At 41.9% G+C, this 13,456-nt stretch overlaps 1 protein-coding gene across 1 annotated transcript in view; it reads left to right on the top strand.

Annotated features, from left to right (window-relative positions):
* SORBS2 (sorbin and SH3 domain containing 2) overlaps positions 1 to 13,456 on the top strand; it is a 488,340-nt gene that overhangs the window by 280,623 nt on the left and 194,261 nt on the right. The window contains exons 5-6 of the mRNA XM_082244055.1: positions 7,325 to 7,351; positions 7,509 to 7,636. Coding sequence (XP_082100181.1) covers positions 7,325 to 7,351; positions 7,509 to 7,636 — 155 coding nt within the window. The remainder of the gene's footprint in view (positions 1 to 7,324; positions 7,352 to 7,508; positions 7,637 to 13,456) is intronic.

Raw genomic sequence — 13,456 nt, 5'->3', positions numbered from 1 at the left:
GAGAGCTGTTCCCTGCCAGAGTCCCTACATTCCTTGGAATCCTCTTTAACTCGGTCAGGTGTGTCCCCATAATATTTTTTAACCCAGAAGGGTTTAACTGCAGTTATGTGTGATTTTAAAGGCCAATTTTGTCTTATAAACAATCTCCAAAATCCTTGCTGGATGATGTTGTCCTTATGGAGTTACAGGCAGTTGTCATAACTCCGATGCTTAGAGAAACAATTTCAGCTCTTATATATGCAGTGCATACCAATTTAAAAATGGAGAATCAGTCTGTAGCTTGCAGTAATGCTACCTATGTATCCCCTAGCTGTCCGTGGATTGGCCACCAAAACCTTTTCAATGGACTCGATTCTTCCAGATGTACTTTACCGAGATTTGGGAACACCTAATAAACTATTTACACCTCAAAAACATTTAGCAGTACAATACCCATTTGAAAGTTTTTTTTTTCATAAGAAGTGGGCTGTTGCCATCATGACCCAGGAATGTCCTATCCTAGTAAAGCACTGATGATTCCTGAAGAGGATGCTCAAGTATTTAGGAAACCCTTAGATAAACATTTGGAGATTGACGAACAAAGCTCCATATCTTCTTGACCCTTGGGTTTATGCTGCCCCCTACAGGAGAAGGACACTAGGCAGAAAAATGTTTGACTACACCTATAGGGCAGTCCCAGGGGGTATACTCCCAGTTCTTGCTATAAGTCCGCTGAACAAGAGTTCAGAGAGAGTATACCCCCTAGGATTTATAGGCGTAGTTAAACTTTTTTCCGCCTACTCCTGTGGGGGGCAGCATAAACCCAAGGGTCAAGAAGATATGGAGCTGTGTCCGACAGTGAACATCAGAGAAAAGGATTTTACGGTAAGACAAAAATCCAGTTTCTGTCTGGCAGGCCCTCCTTGCAACCAGCTGAAATGTTAGTCTTTCAGACATTAGGGAAATAGACCAAACTTATGAAAAGGGATCCAATTCCCCTTCACACTGATCCCCTGTTTATGGAGCATTTAGAGCTCATGCAAGCAGACCTATACTACTACATAGATGGGTTAGTGGATATCCCTTGTCTTATTAAACGTATGAGTCTCCTATCAGTGAACTTGTGGAGCACTCTTTTGTTGAAATGTTGGGCTGCAGAAGAGGCTTGTAATTAGTGCACTTCAAGAGACAACGCCTTTTTGGAGCTACCTTGGACACCCTCATCAAAAATGTTACAGTGTGTAAGAGTACTCATCTACCCCAGATGAAGAACTTTAAGCTAGTAATACTCATCACCTGCCTCAAGGCCAAAATTAGATATTTTCATTACCCCAGGCTTCAACTTCTAAGGGCTGACCCAAGTCCAGAGCCCAGTTCAACTACAAACCCTGGGCCTATAAATATTCCAAACTTGCATACAAAGTCCTCCTTTGTCTGAAGGGACACCCCAACTTTACTTAGTGGTGGGATGTCTGTGAGTCTTTGTAGACACCTGGACAGAAAACATCTCAGATGCCTGGGTACAGGAGGTAGTTTCCAAAGGCTACAAACGAGAGTTCTTCTGTCAATTCCCTCCCTGGTTCATGTCTTCCAACCTTCCTGCATCACTGCACAGAGAAGCAGACCTCCATGCTGCCATTCCAGGTCTTTAAGACATTTCGGTGGCTGAAAGTTTTTTATTCGAAACCTTTTCACAGTTCCCAAAACAAACCCTGTCTTGGATCTCAAGGCCCTAAATGTCTTCATTTGGACCCAGAAATTCCACATGGAAGCCACCAGGTCTGTCATAGCCTGCCTTTATCAGGGAGACATTCTGACCTCTGTGGACATCAAAGACACATACTTGCATGTCCCCATTTTGTCAGTGCATCTGTGATTTCTTTGCTTTCCTGTGAGTTCCCAACAATTCCCATTCATGGCCCTGCCATTTGGCCTGTCTTCTCCACTTCATGTGTACACCAAGGCTTTGACTCCTGTGCTCACCTGGTTATGTTACCAGGGCATCCCCATTGTGGGACATCTGGTTGGCCTCCTGTTGAGGGAACAGTTGGCAGAAGTCCTGCCTGAACGGTCAGTGAACCCCTAAAAAGTTTTGTTGGATCTTCAAAGCCTTCAGGGGTTAGCATTGGAGCAGACTCACCACTTCAAATATCTGAGTGTATTCCTAAACACAGCTCAGATCTGAGTTTTTCTGCCCCAGAAGAAGCTTCAGACTCTTTGCTCCCAATCTCGGACCCTTCTGTCTAAGAGTTGCTTGACTCTTCGCTTTTATTTATGACACTCATTTGGCTAATGGCAGCTTCCTGCAAGACAGTCCTGCTTGCCCAGTTCCAATCCATACCCCAATAATCACTTCAGCCTTTGGACAAACTGATGCAAAAGACCAGGTTGTCTCTGGCCTGGTAGCTTAGGAATATAGCTCTGGGGAGTTGGGGAAATTCTGCCGTCCAATAGCTTGGAGGTTCCTCATAAGAAATGTCAGCCTGACAGACTGGAGAAGAGTACTAGACCCTTTGTTGGTGCAGGGGACTGATATGCGCCTTTTGTCACCTGAAACCCTGTCCCCATCTGCTTTGTAGAATCGAGATGGAGGACTCCATAATATTCAAAGCTTTGAATTGGACCAGAAAAATGTGGTATTTTGACCTGATCGGAATCCTGGCAGACCCTCTGTGGGCTCTCCCAGATCATCCAGGTATTATGCCCCATGGACTGGTTTACCCTCCTGCTTTATGATCGCTGGCTTTATTGGCATGGCTGTTGAAGCCCAGGTCTTGTGAGAGAGGACCTTTCTAAATAGATAATTTCTATGATACTAAAAGCTAGGAAGTCCACTTCCCACAAAGTCCATCATACTTGGAAGTCTTACTTTGCTTGGTGTGAGGAAAGAAACTTTCATCCCAGAAAATATTTTGTGGGTTGGACGTTTTTGTAATTAGGCTTGCATCAGCATTTAGCTCTGAGTTCCATCAAGGGCCAGATCTCAGCATGCTGAATCTTGTTCCAAAGAATGCTGGCCTCCCATTCTTTGATTAAGACCTTTGTTCAGGGTGTCCTTCTTGTGGATCCCCCTGTCGCTTTATACCTTTTGAACAGTTGTGGGATTTAAAGATTTTAGTAACCAGTTCTGACTTTCAAGCATGGATGGTGTAATATAATACACCACCTTACAGTACTATGAACACTCTAAAAATGCACCAAGGCACTGACTCGAACGCTTTTGTAACGTAGCGTTTCATCCATCAGTGTCTCTCTCTGTCTGTTTCTCTCTCTGTCTGTCTCTGTCTCTCTGTCTGTCTGTCTGTCTCTCTGTCTCTCTCTGTCTCTCTTTCTCTCTATCTCTGTCTCTCTATCTCTGTCTGTCTGTCTTGCTCTGTCTGTGTCTCTCTCTCTCACTCTGTCCCTCTCTCTGTCTATCTCGCTCTGTCTGTGTGTGTCTCTCTCTCTCTCTGTCTCTCTCGCTCTCTCTGTCTCTCTCTCTCTCTCTCTCTGTTTCTATCTCTCTCTCTCTGTCTGTCTCTCTCTGTCTGTCTCTATCTCTGTCTCTCTGTCTCTGTCTCTCTCTCTCTCTCTCTCTCTCTGTCTCTCTCTCTGTCTGTCTGTCTGTCTCTCTTACCTCCCTCTCTCATCTGCAGAGGCAGCAGAGCCGATGCTTCCTGTAACTTTCCTGTCACAGGCGGCTGCGAAGTACATTTGGTATCACTCGGCCTGTGATACCAAATGTAAAACCTGCATTCTGGGCTTAACGACCCGCCATCCCAGGGGCTCGGGGGGAACGGGAACGACATTCCTGCTGTCACCCCCCTTCTTTGGCAGCTTGCATCTCTGGCTTGCACCGGTTCGGCAAACTTGCAAAATATTAGTAACAGGTTTGCACGAACCTGCCGAATCCCACCACTGCTTTTAAACATATCGTATTCCCTTTTTTTTTTTACACTTACAAGGGTGGATTTGTGCCCCCTTCAACTCTGTGAGGTAGCTTTCTGAACTGGCAGCTCTGAACTCAGAGCCCCCTGCCTTCCTAAGATGGTTTTGGCTTTTATCCCCAACCAGGAAATTGTGCTTCCATCTTACTGGATGTAGTTTGAACTATGCATGCTCAAAGCCACTTTTTCCGTTAAAAAGATTGAGTATCTCTTTGTCATCATTAATAGCCTGCAAAGGGTAACCAGCTGTTTGCTCCACCATTTTTTGGTGGCTCAGACAGGTCATAAATCAAACTTATGGTATTAGGGATCAGGTTTCACCATTTCCTGTCAAGGAACAATCTAGAGTGCAGTCAGTGCTTCTTGGGCAGCTTTTTCGGCATCAGGCTAATGTTTCCCAGGGTTTGCAAGGCTACCACCTAAACTTCAGTTCACCCACTCTCTAAGTTTACCCTTTATCCTGTGTCCCTAAATTAAAGAGAAAAATTTCCTATTTTGTATTCACCTTAAAATTCTCTTCTTGGAGTTCATTGAGGAACACAGGCGCCACCCTTTTGCGTTTAGGGTTTTGCTCTTGGCAATCCTTTCCTATAAAACTGAGGCATTCTGAGAGTGGGAGTTATACCAAGCTGCTTACTGTTTGTTTTTTGTTTTTTTTATGCTAGTGCTCACTGTAGGGGACAGTATAACCCAAATGACTCTAAATCCTGTGCCTCTGAATGAACTCCAAGAAAAGGGTTTTATGGTGAATACAAAAGTCTAATTATTTTTGAAATGTAAGGAAATACTAGTGCAAAAAATATGTTTTTATTGTTATGTATGTCTCCATTGAAGAGATTCTTCTTCCCTAAAGGTTGCTATAACAGTTTACATCTCTATCCAAAATTAAAACAAGATGTTTTGGCTGAAATTACATTTGTGTATCTTTTAAGCACCCCGCTGATCATTTTTCAGAAGGGCCAGTGTGTCGGTTGTATGATGTACTGGTGTTATGGAAGGGTTTTTATTTTATTTCTATTCTCTCCGTGTTAACAGTGAAGCCTCTTATTTTTCAGCAACAATTTATCCTTTCAAGTTGAAAACAAAGATATGTTTTAATATACTGTATGCCTCCAAATCAAGTGTCTCTCTCTAGGAGAGACAGTTCTAGTTATCAGAAATTTTATGGTTACATGAACCTTTGCTATGCCTTCATTTGTCTGTAGCATATTAATGAGTTGCTTAAAAATATTGTTTTAATTGTAGCACTGCAGTGTTGTAGCATTGTAGGTCTAGTATGTATTCAATGCACATGGTTTGCTATCTTTTGCTGAAAATAGTTGCTCATAGTCTAAGGAAGGGTATTGTTCCAGCGGCTGCAAATCAAAATGCAAATCTAAACCTGTGAAAGTGTTGGAAATGGGAACTTTTTTTTGCAAAAGATGAATCATTGGCTATCTTTGTACGCATAATTGCTGTATCTTCCTTTTTTTAAATGACAGAAAGTGAGTCACTGAGTGAAAATGTATTGCTGCAAGAAATATATTACATTTTAACCTTTTCAGCAGCAATGTGCTTTTCTGGCAATAACCTGATGTTTGTAGAGCTGTGCCAGGGAGAAGTGGCTTCAGTCATTAATCCTGATGTGTTCAGCTACCTCAATGTCATTATTTAGTAACTCTGTATTGCAATATGCGCTAAATATATAAAACAAAGTGTTTTTGCAGATGCAGGCTCAGATTTTTAACTTTATTTTATGCTGTCTAACAAATTAAATGAAATGCTATTACTTATTATGGTAAAATAAAATAAAATGTTAGCTAATGGTTGGACATTGAGGCTGTATTCACAACTGTGCATTTTAAGTGGATCACAGGCAGCTCTTGCATCTCAATATGTGTTTCCAGCAAAGAACATTACATAGTGATAAATGGTAATAAGTGCACCTAAAGCTCACAGCACTTTCAATGCACCACAATGCATAGATATGACTAGGGCCCACACATACTGTACATAACACTGTACAGAGCATATATTTCAGTAGGAATATAAGCAGCTAACGCAGTGCAAGGCCCATTATTTACCAATGGGATTTACATAAAGAATTTCTTCCTGACCAGATGTGGCTTTTTATTGCCTATAGGCCATTTTACTGTGCCATCTCAGTTGAACATGCCTTGTGAAAAAATACATTTAAATGCCATACAATGGAATATATATATTTTTTTTATTTCCTATGATTAGAGAAGTAACCTCTGTAAAACAGGTGTCATATGGTTGCTTTCCAAAATCTTCTAAACAGATCTCTGTGGCTTTTTCTTGTGATTGGACTCCAAATGCTTTCTAGTTTTCAGCTTAATGTGTTAACACCACTTGCATGTATCTAACCAAAGAACTATGCTGTAAAGGTACCATAACAGGACGAGTTACCATAACAGTCCTGTTGTACTTCAAGTAAAAGGTTCTGTTAAACTAACCTGATTTCATTCTCAAAAGCTATGTAATTTCTGTTTATGAATTCAACCTTCAACTACCATTGGAAGCTACCCACAGCAAAACATAGAATTAAAGATTTGTATTTTAGATTATATTGATTTTTGATTTGAATTTTGTTTTTATTTTAACTGTTGCCAGCTTCTACAGCACTATTCTTAACTTTTTCTTCCAATTACCATACATTCAAATGTAATTTTTAACTATAAACAATTTCCCAGAGCATACGTTAAATAGTTGTAGGAAGGCATTGAAAAGCTCATAGAAAAAAAAACATTCAAAAAGTAGATGTACCAGATGGCACCTTTTCAAACACTTTGACTGTTGTCAATCAATTGACAGTGATTAAACAAATTGCAGTCCTCAGATGATTTGTGTAGGGGAAGTATCTTTGAATGTTTATGAACAACCCAAAAATACCATTGTATGGTCAGATTTTGGAAGCTGTTTGGAGTTATTGTCTAGTTTAACATAGATTGAATTTGGGTGTTAAAAGTATAGCTTTTTAGGAATTTAGGAGGTAAAAAAAAAGTAAAACATTTAGAATTTAGGAAGTTAAAAAATAGTCAGTTACCCAAATGTCTAAGTTTAAATGAGCTTGTTGCTAAAGCGTTAGTGCACCCCAAAGTAAGATTTTCAGTAACTCTCTCTCTTCATGACCACCGTCACTAGGAAAGTCATGCTCAATGGGGGACACAAACAGTAATAAAAACGTTGCAAACTTCAAACCTTTCCAACTCCCAAACAAAAAAAAGTTATGGCTGATGTTCCACTAAAAAAAGGTATTCGTTCCCTGTACATATAAGTAACAATTATAAATTACTTGAACTGTTGCCTGTTACTTTATGAATACATCTGTTATGGGTGGACTGACCCTTTAATTGACCTCTTGCTGTGTGTGTAAATCCTCTATATTCGGATTAACTATACACTTTTTCTTTTTATAGGACAGGAGTCCCATTCACCTGATTCAGGTACACATATGTTTTTGTTGTATAGCTTCTCATCAATGTATAACTGGGGATTACAAGCTACATCAGAGGTGCAGAGTAGCTGGTAGATACAGTATCTACACTGTATTTACTGGGGTCACATTTCTGGTTCTGTAAATATCATCTGATTTAACTCTAGATATCTGGAGATCTTACAATGATTGTATCAAAGATGGTCTGAATGGTGACTCAAGTAGTTCCTCCCTTGCAGCAAAAGGCTTTAGAAGTGTCCGTCCAAATTTACAAGAAAGGAAATCACCAACTCAGGTAAGTACGTTTTGCTTTTTACTACTAGTAGTTAACTGGTGTGGTTTCAGCAAAGCAAATGATAATTTTGTATTTGGTTATATGTTATATAATGAAAGCGTTCAGACACCAACATGTTAGTTAGCATGTTTTAAACTGGTCCAATTCAAAATAAAAAAGCTATGATTTTAGTGCACTGTATTTTTCAGATCACCATTTCAGCTCTTTGTAACAGTACTTACTAGTTAGGCACTGTTGTGGTGTGTGTTATGCAGAGACCATTTATCCTAAAGTTTAGAAAACCGGAAAGAAACAACATAAGTGAAGAACAGCTGCTGCTGTCCATTAATGATTGTGCGTGCATAGATGTAATTGCCAGACATTGTGTGTTCCAGAAATTGTGTGGCAGGCTGATAAATATTTTAATGAGCTTAGGAATGCTAGGAATGGTGGAAGGAAGATCAGTGATATACAGTATTTGTTCCACTAATTGTATAGGTTATAAAATGGCCTTACATTTAGAACATGCAAAATGATCACTTTCAAAAACTCTGTATTTACATGTTTATGATGTGTACCCGTTTCACTTAGCCCCCATTCTCCCTATGTAGCTTGTAAGTGTGTTTTGCACAGATTGTCGCACTTTGTGCATAGGGCAGCTCATTCATTTTAATGGGCTGTCCTACATGCCACAAACATTGCAAAGGAGCTTAAGTATTTTTTCATCTTTGAGCTTTGTGCATTTTTTTACCTGAGCATTTTGCCCTTTTTGCTGTGTTTGCGTGCCATTTTTAACCTTCTTTTTGCTGCATTTGAGTGCCATTAACAATGAATGACCCGACGTGCATTTTATTTTGTGCTACTGTAGTGTAAATGACCTGCTGTTACCAGCAATAGAGATCTTGAGCATGCAGCGGTTCACAAATTAACATGTTTTAAAGTATGCCTAAAACATTGTAAGAGTAGGGAAGAGTTAAAACCATGTCCGGTTTTGTTTCCCATCTTTTGGTGAGGTTTTTTTCCTTTATTTCCTGTATTGAAACACAACAGGAATTGAGAGGAAAATTTCTCTAAAGAAAGCACATAACCTCTTAGGCAATTGTCTCTGGAACAAGTGTCCCCAATGGAAGATTTACTATCCATTCTTGTTCTAGTGATAACTTACAATTTAGATTTTCAGTCCAAGTATCTGTCTATGGTCGTAAAGACAAATTGAAAGGGGTGAATCCCCCCAGTGGGGACACATACAACAAATAAACCTGACAAAAGTTCTAACTAAATTTCTAAATAAATATCACACTGTAATAATGAGTATAGGAAAATTCTGGAATCTCTGAAAGTCTGTCTAGGCTGCCTAGCTTTGTGGGTGTTGATTTCATCTGAAAGAAATTTTTTGGTGTAGGTTTCATGGACACAATTAACACCCAAGAACCAATTTATCCGCACCCTTTTGACAGGTCCATGTCATAGGAATTTTTTACAGCAAGGCCAATTCTTGCTTTCATCAAGAGCACCTGCATAGGGTTAGGGTGTTAAGGCCCCACCGCCACCCAAAGACCAATTTTTCTGCACCTGTTTGACTGGTGCTTATCGATGCAGTTTTTGACAACAAGGCCAATTCTTGCTTCCATCAAGACCATCTGCATAGGGTTACGGTGTGAAGGCACCACCAATACCCAAAACCCAAATTTTTTCTGCACCTGTTACTTCTATCCAAAATCTATGAAAGAGACACCAGAATTTATCCAAAAAATCTCTAATCTTGTTCCGAGTGCACTAGATTGGGGCCTCATCATACAGACTGGCTCTCCATGTTTAAAAAATAAAGAAAGCTTGAATGGAATGTAATTTTTTTTGGCTTTATAAATGTCATTATTGCTGCAGCATGTTCTATACACGGTACAGATGTGCCACTTTACAGGCAGACTAAAGGGACCCCCCCCCCCACTATATTTTTACTATGGTTTCACTTTAAGCATTGGTAAATAACTGCTCATTTAAAAATTATCTTTTTTACAAACTTTTTTTACATTGGTACATGTCCCCCAGGGCAGAACCCCAACCCACATAAAACTATTGTATGCTCAATAACTTGCATATAAGCCTTCCAAATGGGTACTTTTGAATTTTTCAATTTGGGTCCTACAGACTTCATTGGGGTTCGTTATTCGGTTCTGAAGTTTTGAGATGTTCTAAAGTTCTGCCGCAAACAGAAAAGGGGGTCGTTCGCCCCATCTCTAATTCTAACCTGACAGACAAATTTAGTCCCAGTTTACTTCTCTAGACCCCATAAATGAGTTCTTGCATTTCTATATCAACAACTATAATAGGTATTCTGCAGTTACCACAAGTATATTCATGGAAATGCATCAACAACTATAATAGGTATTCTGCAGTTACCACAAGTATATTCATGGAAACGTGAAGATGTATTAAAGTGATTGTAAAGTCTCGTTTAAAAAAAAAAAATAAAAATAACGAACATGTTATACTTACCTTCTCTGTGCAGATGGCTTTGCACAGAGCAACCCATATCCTCCACTTCTTAGGTCCCTCGTTCCTGCTCCTGGCCCCTCTCTCCAATTGAGTGCACCCACAGCAAGCAGCTTGCTATGGGGGCACCCGAGCCGAACTGCAGCTGTGTGTGTCCATTCAGACACGGAGCTGCCACTCGGCCCCACCCACCTCTCTCTCCTGATAGAATGCATAAAGTTAAAAAAGCCTTCCTGCCTTTTAAGAATACAGAAAAGCTGAAGCACCTAAATGATTTGCGTTTCTCTTTTTTTCTCCTTCCATGCATCTTTTTGCTTTTTCTCCTGGGAGATCTGCAATCAACTGCCAGGCTGGGTGAGAGGCTGGATAATCTAGATCCAGTGGTCTCCGCAGTCTGACCAGTAAGCACATGCAGACCGCAACTATTCGCTAGGTCTGCTGCGACATAGCCTCAACGGACGGAGGCTGGCCCGCAAGTTAAACGTCTCACAGGGTCGCATATGACCGAGCTCTGGTCCAAGTCACAGCATCCCATTGGCTGGCAGCCCCCCACTTAGATGTCGAGAGGTTCTGTCTGAAGCAATACCAGCATCCATTGAGGAGTAATTACATTCCCCCCCTCTCCTCCTTTGTGTGGGGTGGGATGGAGGTGGGTACCCTCCAGGGATGGTCATACCTGCCTGCAGTTTCCCTCCTCCCATCTTAATTCTTTCCCCCATCTCCCTTCCAGTAGGCTGGGTGGTTGGCTCTTCTGCCTGGTAGCACTGGGGTTGCTGGTTTAATCCCACTATAGCACTACCTGCACTTTCAGATTACAGTTGTGGAATATAGGAGAGCATAACCGACAGCAGCACCAGGGAAACTTCACATTAAATGCAGTTAACATACCTTGTGCTGATTGAAAAAATGGGGGACCCAGTGCAAAGGGGACAGCAGAAACTCCTGTGTGGCTTCCAGCCAGCATTTATCAGCGTTTGGTGGCCTGCGGCCATGTATGTGTAGTCTGTGATTTCACAGTGGCCATTTTCCCTTGGTTTTGTTGGTCTTCGGCCGGCGGCCATGTTTGTGTAATCCGTGACGTCATCATGGCCATTTTCCATTGGTCCGGTGTAACGCTGGAGACAGCGAGAGCCATGCTGCGGTGTCTGAGCTCAGGGCCGTTCTCTTTCTCTTCCTCTCCTGGGTATAGGGACTTCTAGCACACATGGCGAGCTGCTGGGTCCGAACATATGACGTTCCTACGGCTAGTAGTGGTGAGTCCTTGGGGGTCCCTTTCTCTCTCTCTCTGCTAGTAAGTGCCCTGAATGTGGGGGGTCCATAGCGGTGCCAAAACTTCTTTGTTGCTGTGGGGCCTTCCTTGTCCTATGGAGCCTTAGGGTCACATCTCCCCCACTAATCCCCTCATGGAGGCACCAGGTTCTTTGGAACCTCAGCTTCCCATTGATATGCTGATGGCGGTCCTACAGTCCTTGATATCTGGGGTGGAAGTGGCGTATGGGCAAATGCCTAGCAGGAAGCATCTTCTGCCTTTTCCTGCTCAGTCAGTCTCATCTTATTCGGAGTCTGGTCCAATGGGACCTTGACATCCCGCTCCCTGATCCATCCGATAGTGAGGATGACTCCTCCACGTTTGCAGCAGCGAAGGAGCAAACACTGGTGGACATTTTTGCAGTGCGTGAGACTTTAAAAACTGAGGATGTGGCTAATGTGTCCACGGATGTTGCTGTCCCTTTTGGTAAGATGCCTCGTACAACTAAGGTATTACCTTATCTTCCCTACTCGTCTGTTTCTGGGTTTTTAGGCCCTGAGTATTCTTGTTGGATGTAATTCCTGCTAAGGTACGGGTAATGTCCGAAGTACCCAAGGTCCCCCTATCCCTGTCCAGGAAATTGAATCACCTGGGTCCGACTCTGGAATTAATGTTGAACAGGGTGGTCCTTCTTTTGGTCAAACTGCGGGAACCAAAGGTCATGATTCGCCGGCTGCTGTCAGGCAGACAGATTTTTCTCCCAACTTGAAAAAAGGCTCTGGGCCTCGTGGTGTCCTGGTGGAAAGGCAGTTCCATTTGCACAGGCCTATATGCCCCTCCTTAAGCAGGGTTGGTCCAACAGGATACCGGTCCTAGTGCCACTGTGGGGCCAATACATTCCTCTTCTCCAGCTTCTTCTGTGGTTCCTGCGAAGGATCGAGAGTTAAGGTTTTTTTGTCATACAGGGGGTGTAAAAGTCCCTCAGGGGCTATCTTTCAGAGAGGACCCATTGTCCCAAGGGCTGAGCTTCCATCCTGCTTTACAGTCACTGGTTTTGATGGCTTGGCTGTTAAAAGCCAGCTACTGAGGGATAGAGGTTTGTCTGGATCAGTGATAGTGATCCCTACTATGTTGAAGGCAAAGAAGTGGACTTCTAGCAAGATAAACCATTGTATGTGGAAAGCATACATTTCTTGGTGTGAGTCAATTGGCACTCATCCTCAATTTTTTCTGTGGCTTGGATCTTGGACTATCTTCAATGGGGTGTTGAGCAGAAGTTGGCCCACGAGTACCATCAAGGGCCAGGTGTCTGCCTTATCAATCTTCTTTCAGCGACCTCTAACCATGCGTTCTTTAGTTTGTAGCTTCATTCAGGGAGTTTGACATGTGGTCCTGCCTGTACGGTTTCTATTGCCACCGTGGGATTTAAACTTAGTGTTTTCGGTTCTCCAGAAACCTCCATTTGAGAATATTCAGGAGATTCCCTTGCCTATGTTGTCCCAGAAGGTGGCATTCTTGGTGGCTATTACATCGACCTGTAGGGTGTCTGAGTTGGTGGCATTATCCTGTCTTAGGATGGCAGTGATCCAGTCTGACTCCAAAGTATCTCTAGCAATTGAGTTCCAGCTCCAGGCTTGGTTCAAACTCTATTACTTAAACCCCTAAACCAATAAAAGACATTGCTTTACTACCGGCAAAAAGACTGTTCACTTGGAAGTTGCACTTTGCATAGGAATTTTCCCTAGATTTGCTGACTTCCATCATTCAATAATTTTCAAGCAAGCAAAAGGGCTGTTTTTTTTTAAATTTTCCTTGCACGCGATTGTATTCTTTGCAAAGTTAAGTTTGACCACATTCACCAAGCTCTGAGGAAAATCCATGCAAAGTGCAACTTCCCATGCATAGTCAAGAGCCTATTTGCCTTTAGAAAATCAACTCAATAGTGACTAAGGGGCCCCTGTGCAAGAAACATTTTTACACACACACTATTTTTCATGTACAAACACTTATTCATTGTGTACACAATAGTTAGAGCATCATGAAGGTGATCTCCTACCTGCTGTAATTTTCCGTTAAAGTAATGCAGTGCCGAATCGCAA

This window comes from Pelophylax lessonae (genome assembly GCF_965119305.1).
Source record: "Pelophylax lessonae genome assembly, chromosome: 1".
In the NCBI taxonomy this organism is placed as follows: Eukaryota; Metazoa; Chordata; class Amphibia; order Anura; family Ranidae; genus Pelophylax; species Pelophylax lessonae.
This window is presented reverse-complemented; position numbering and strand designations above follow the sequence as displayed.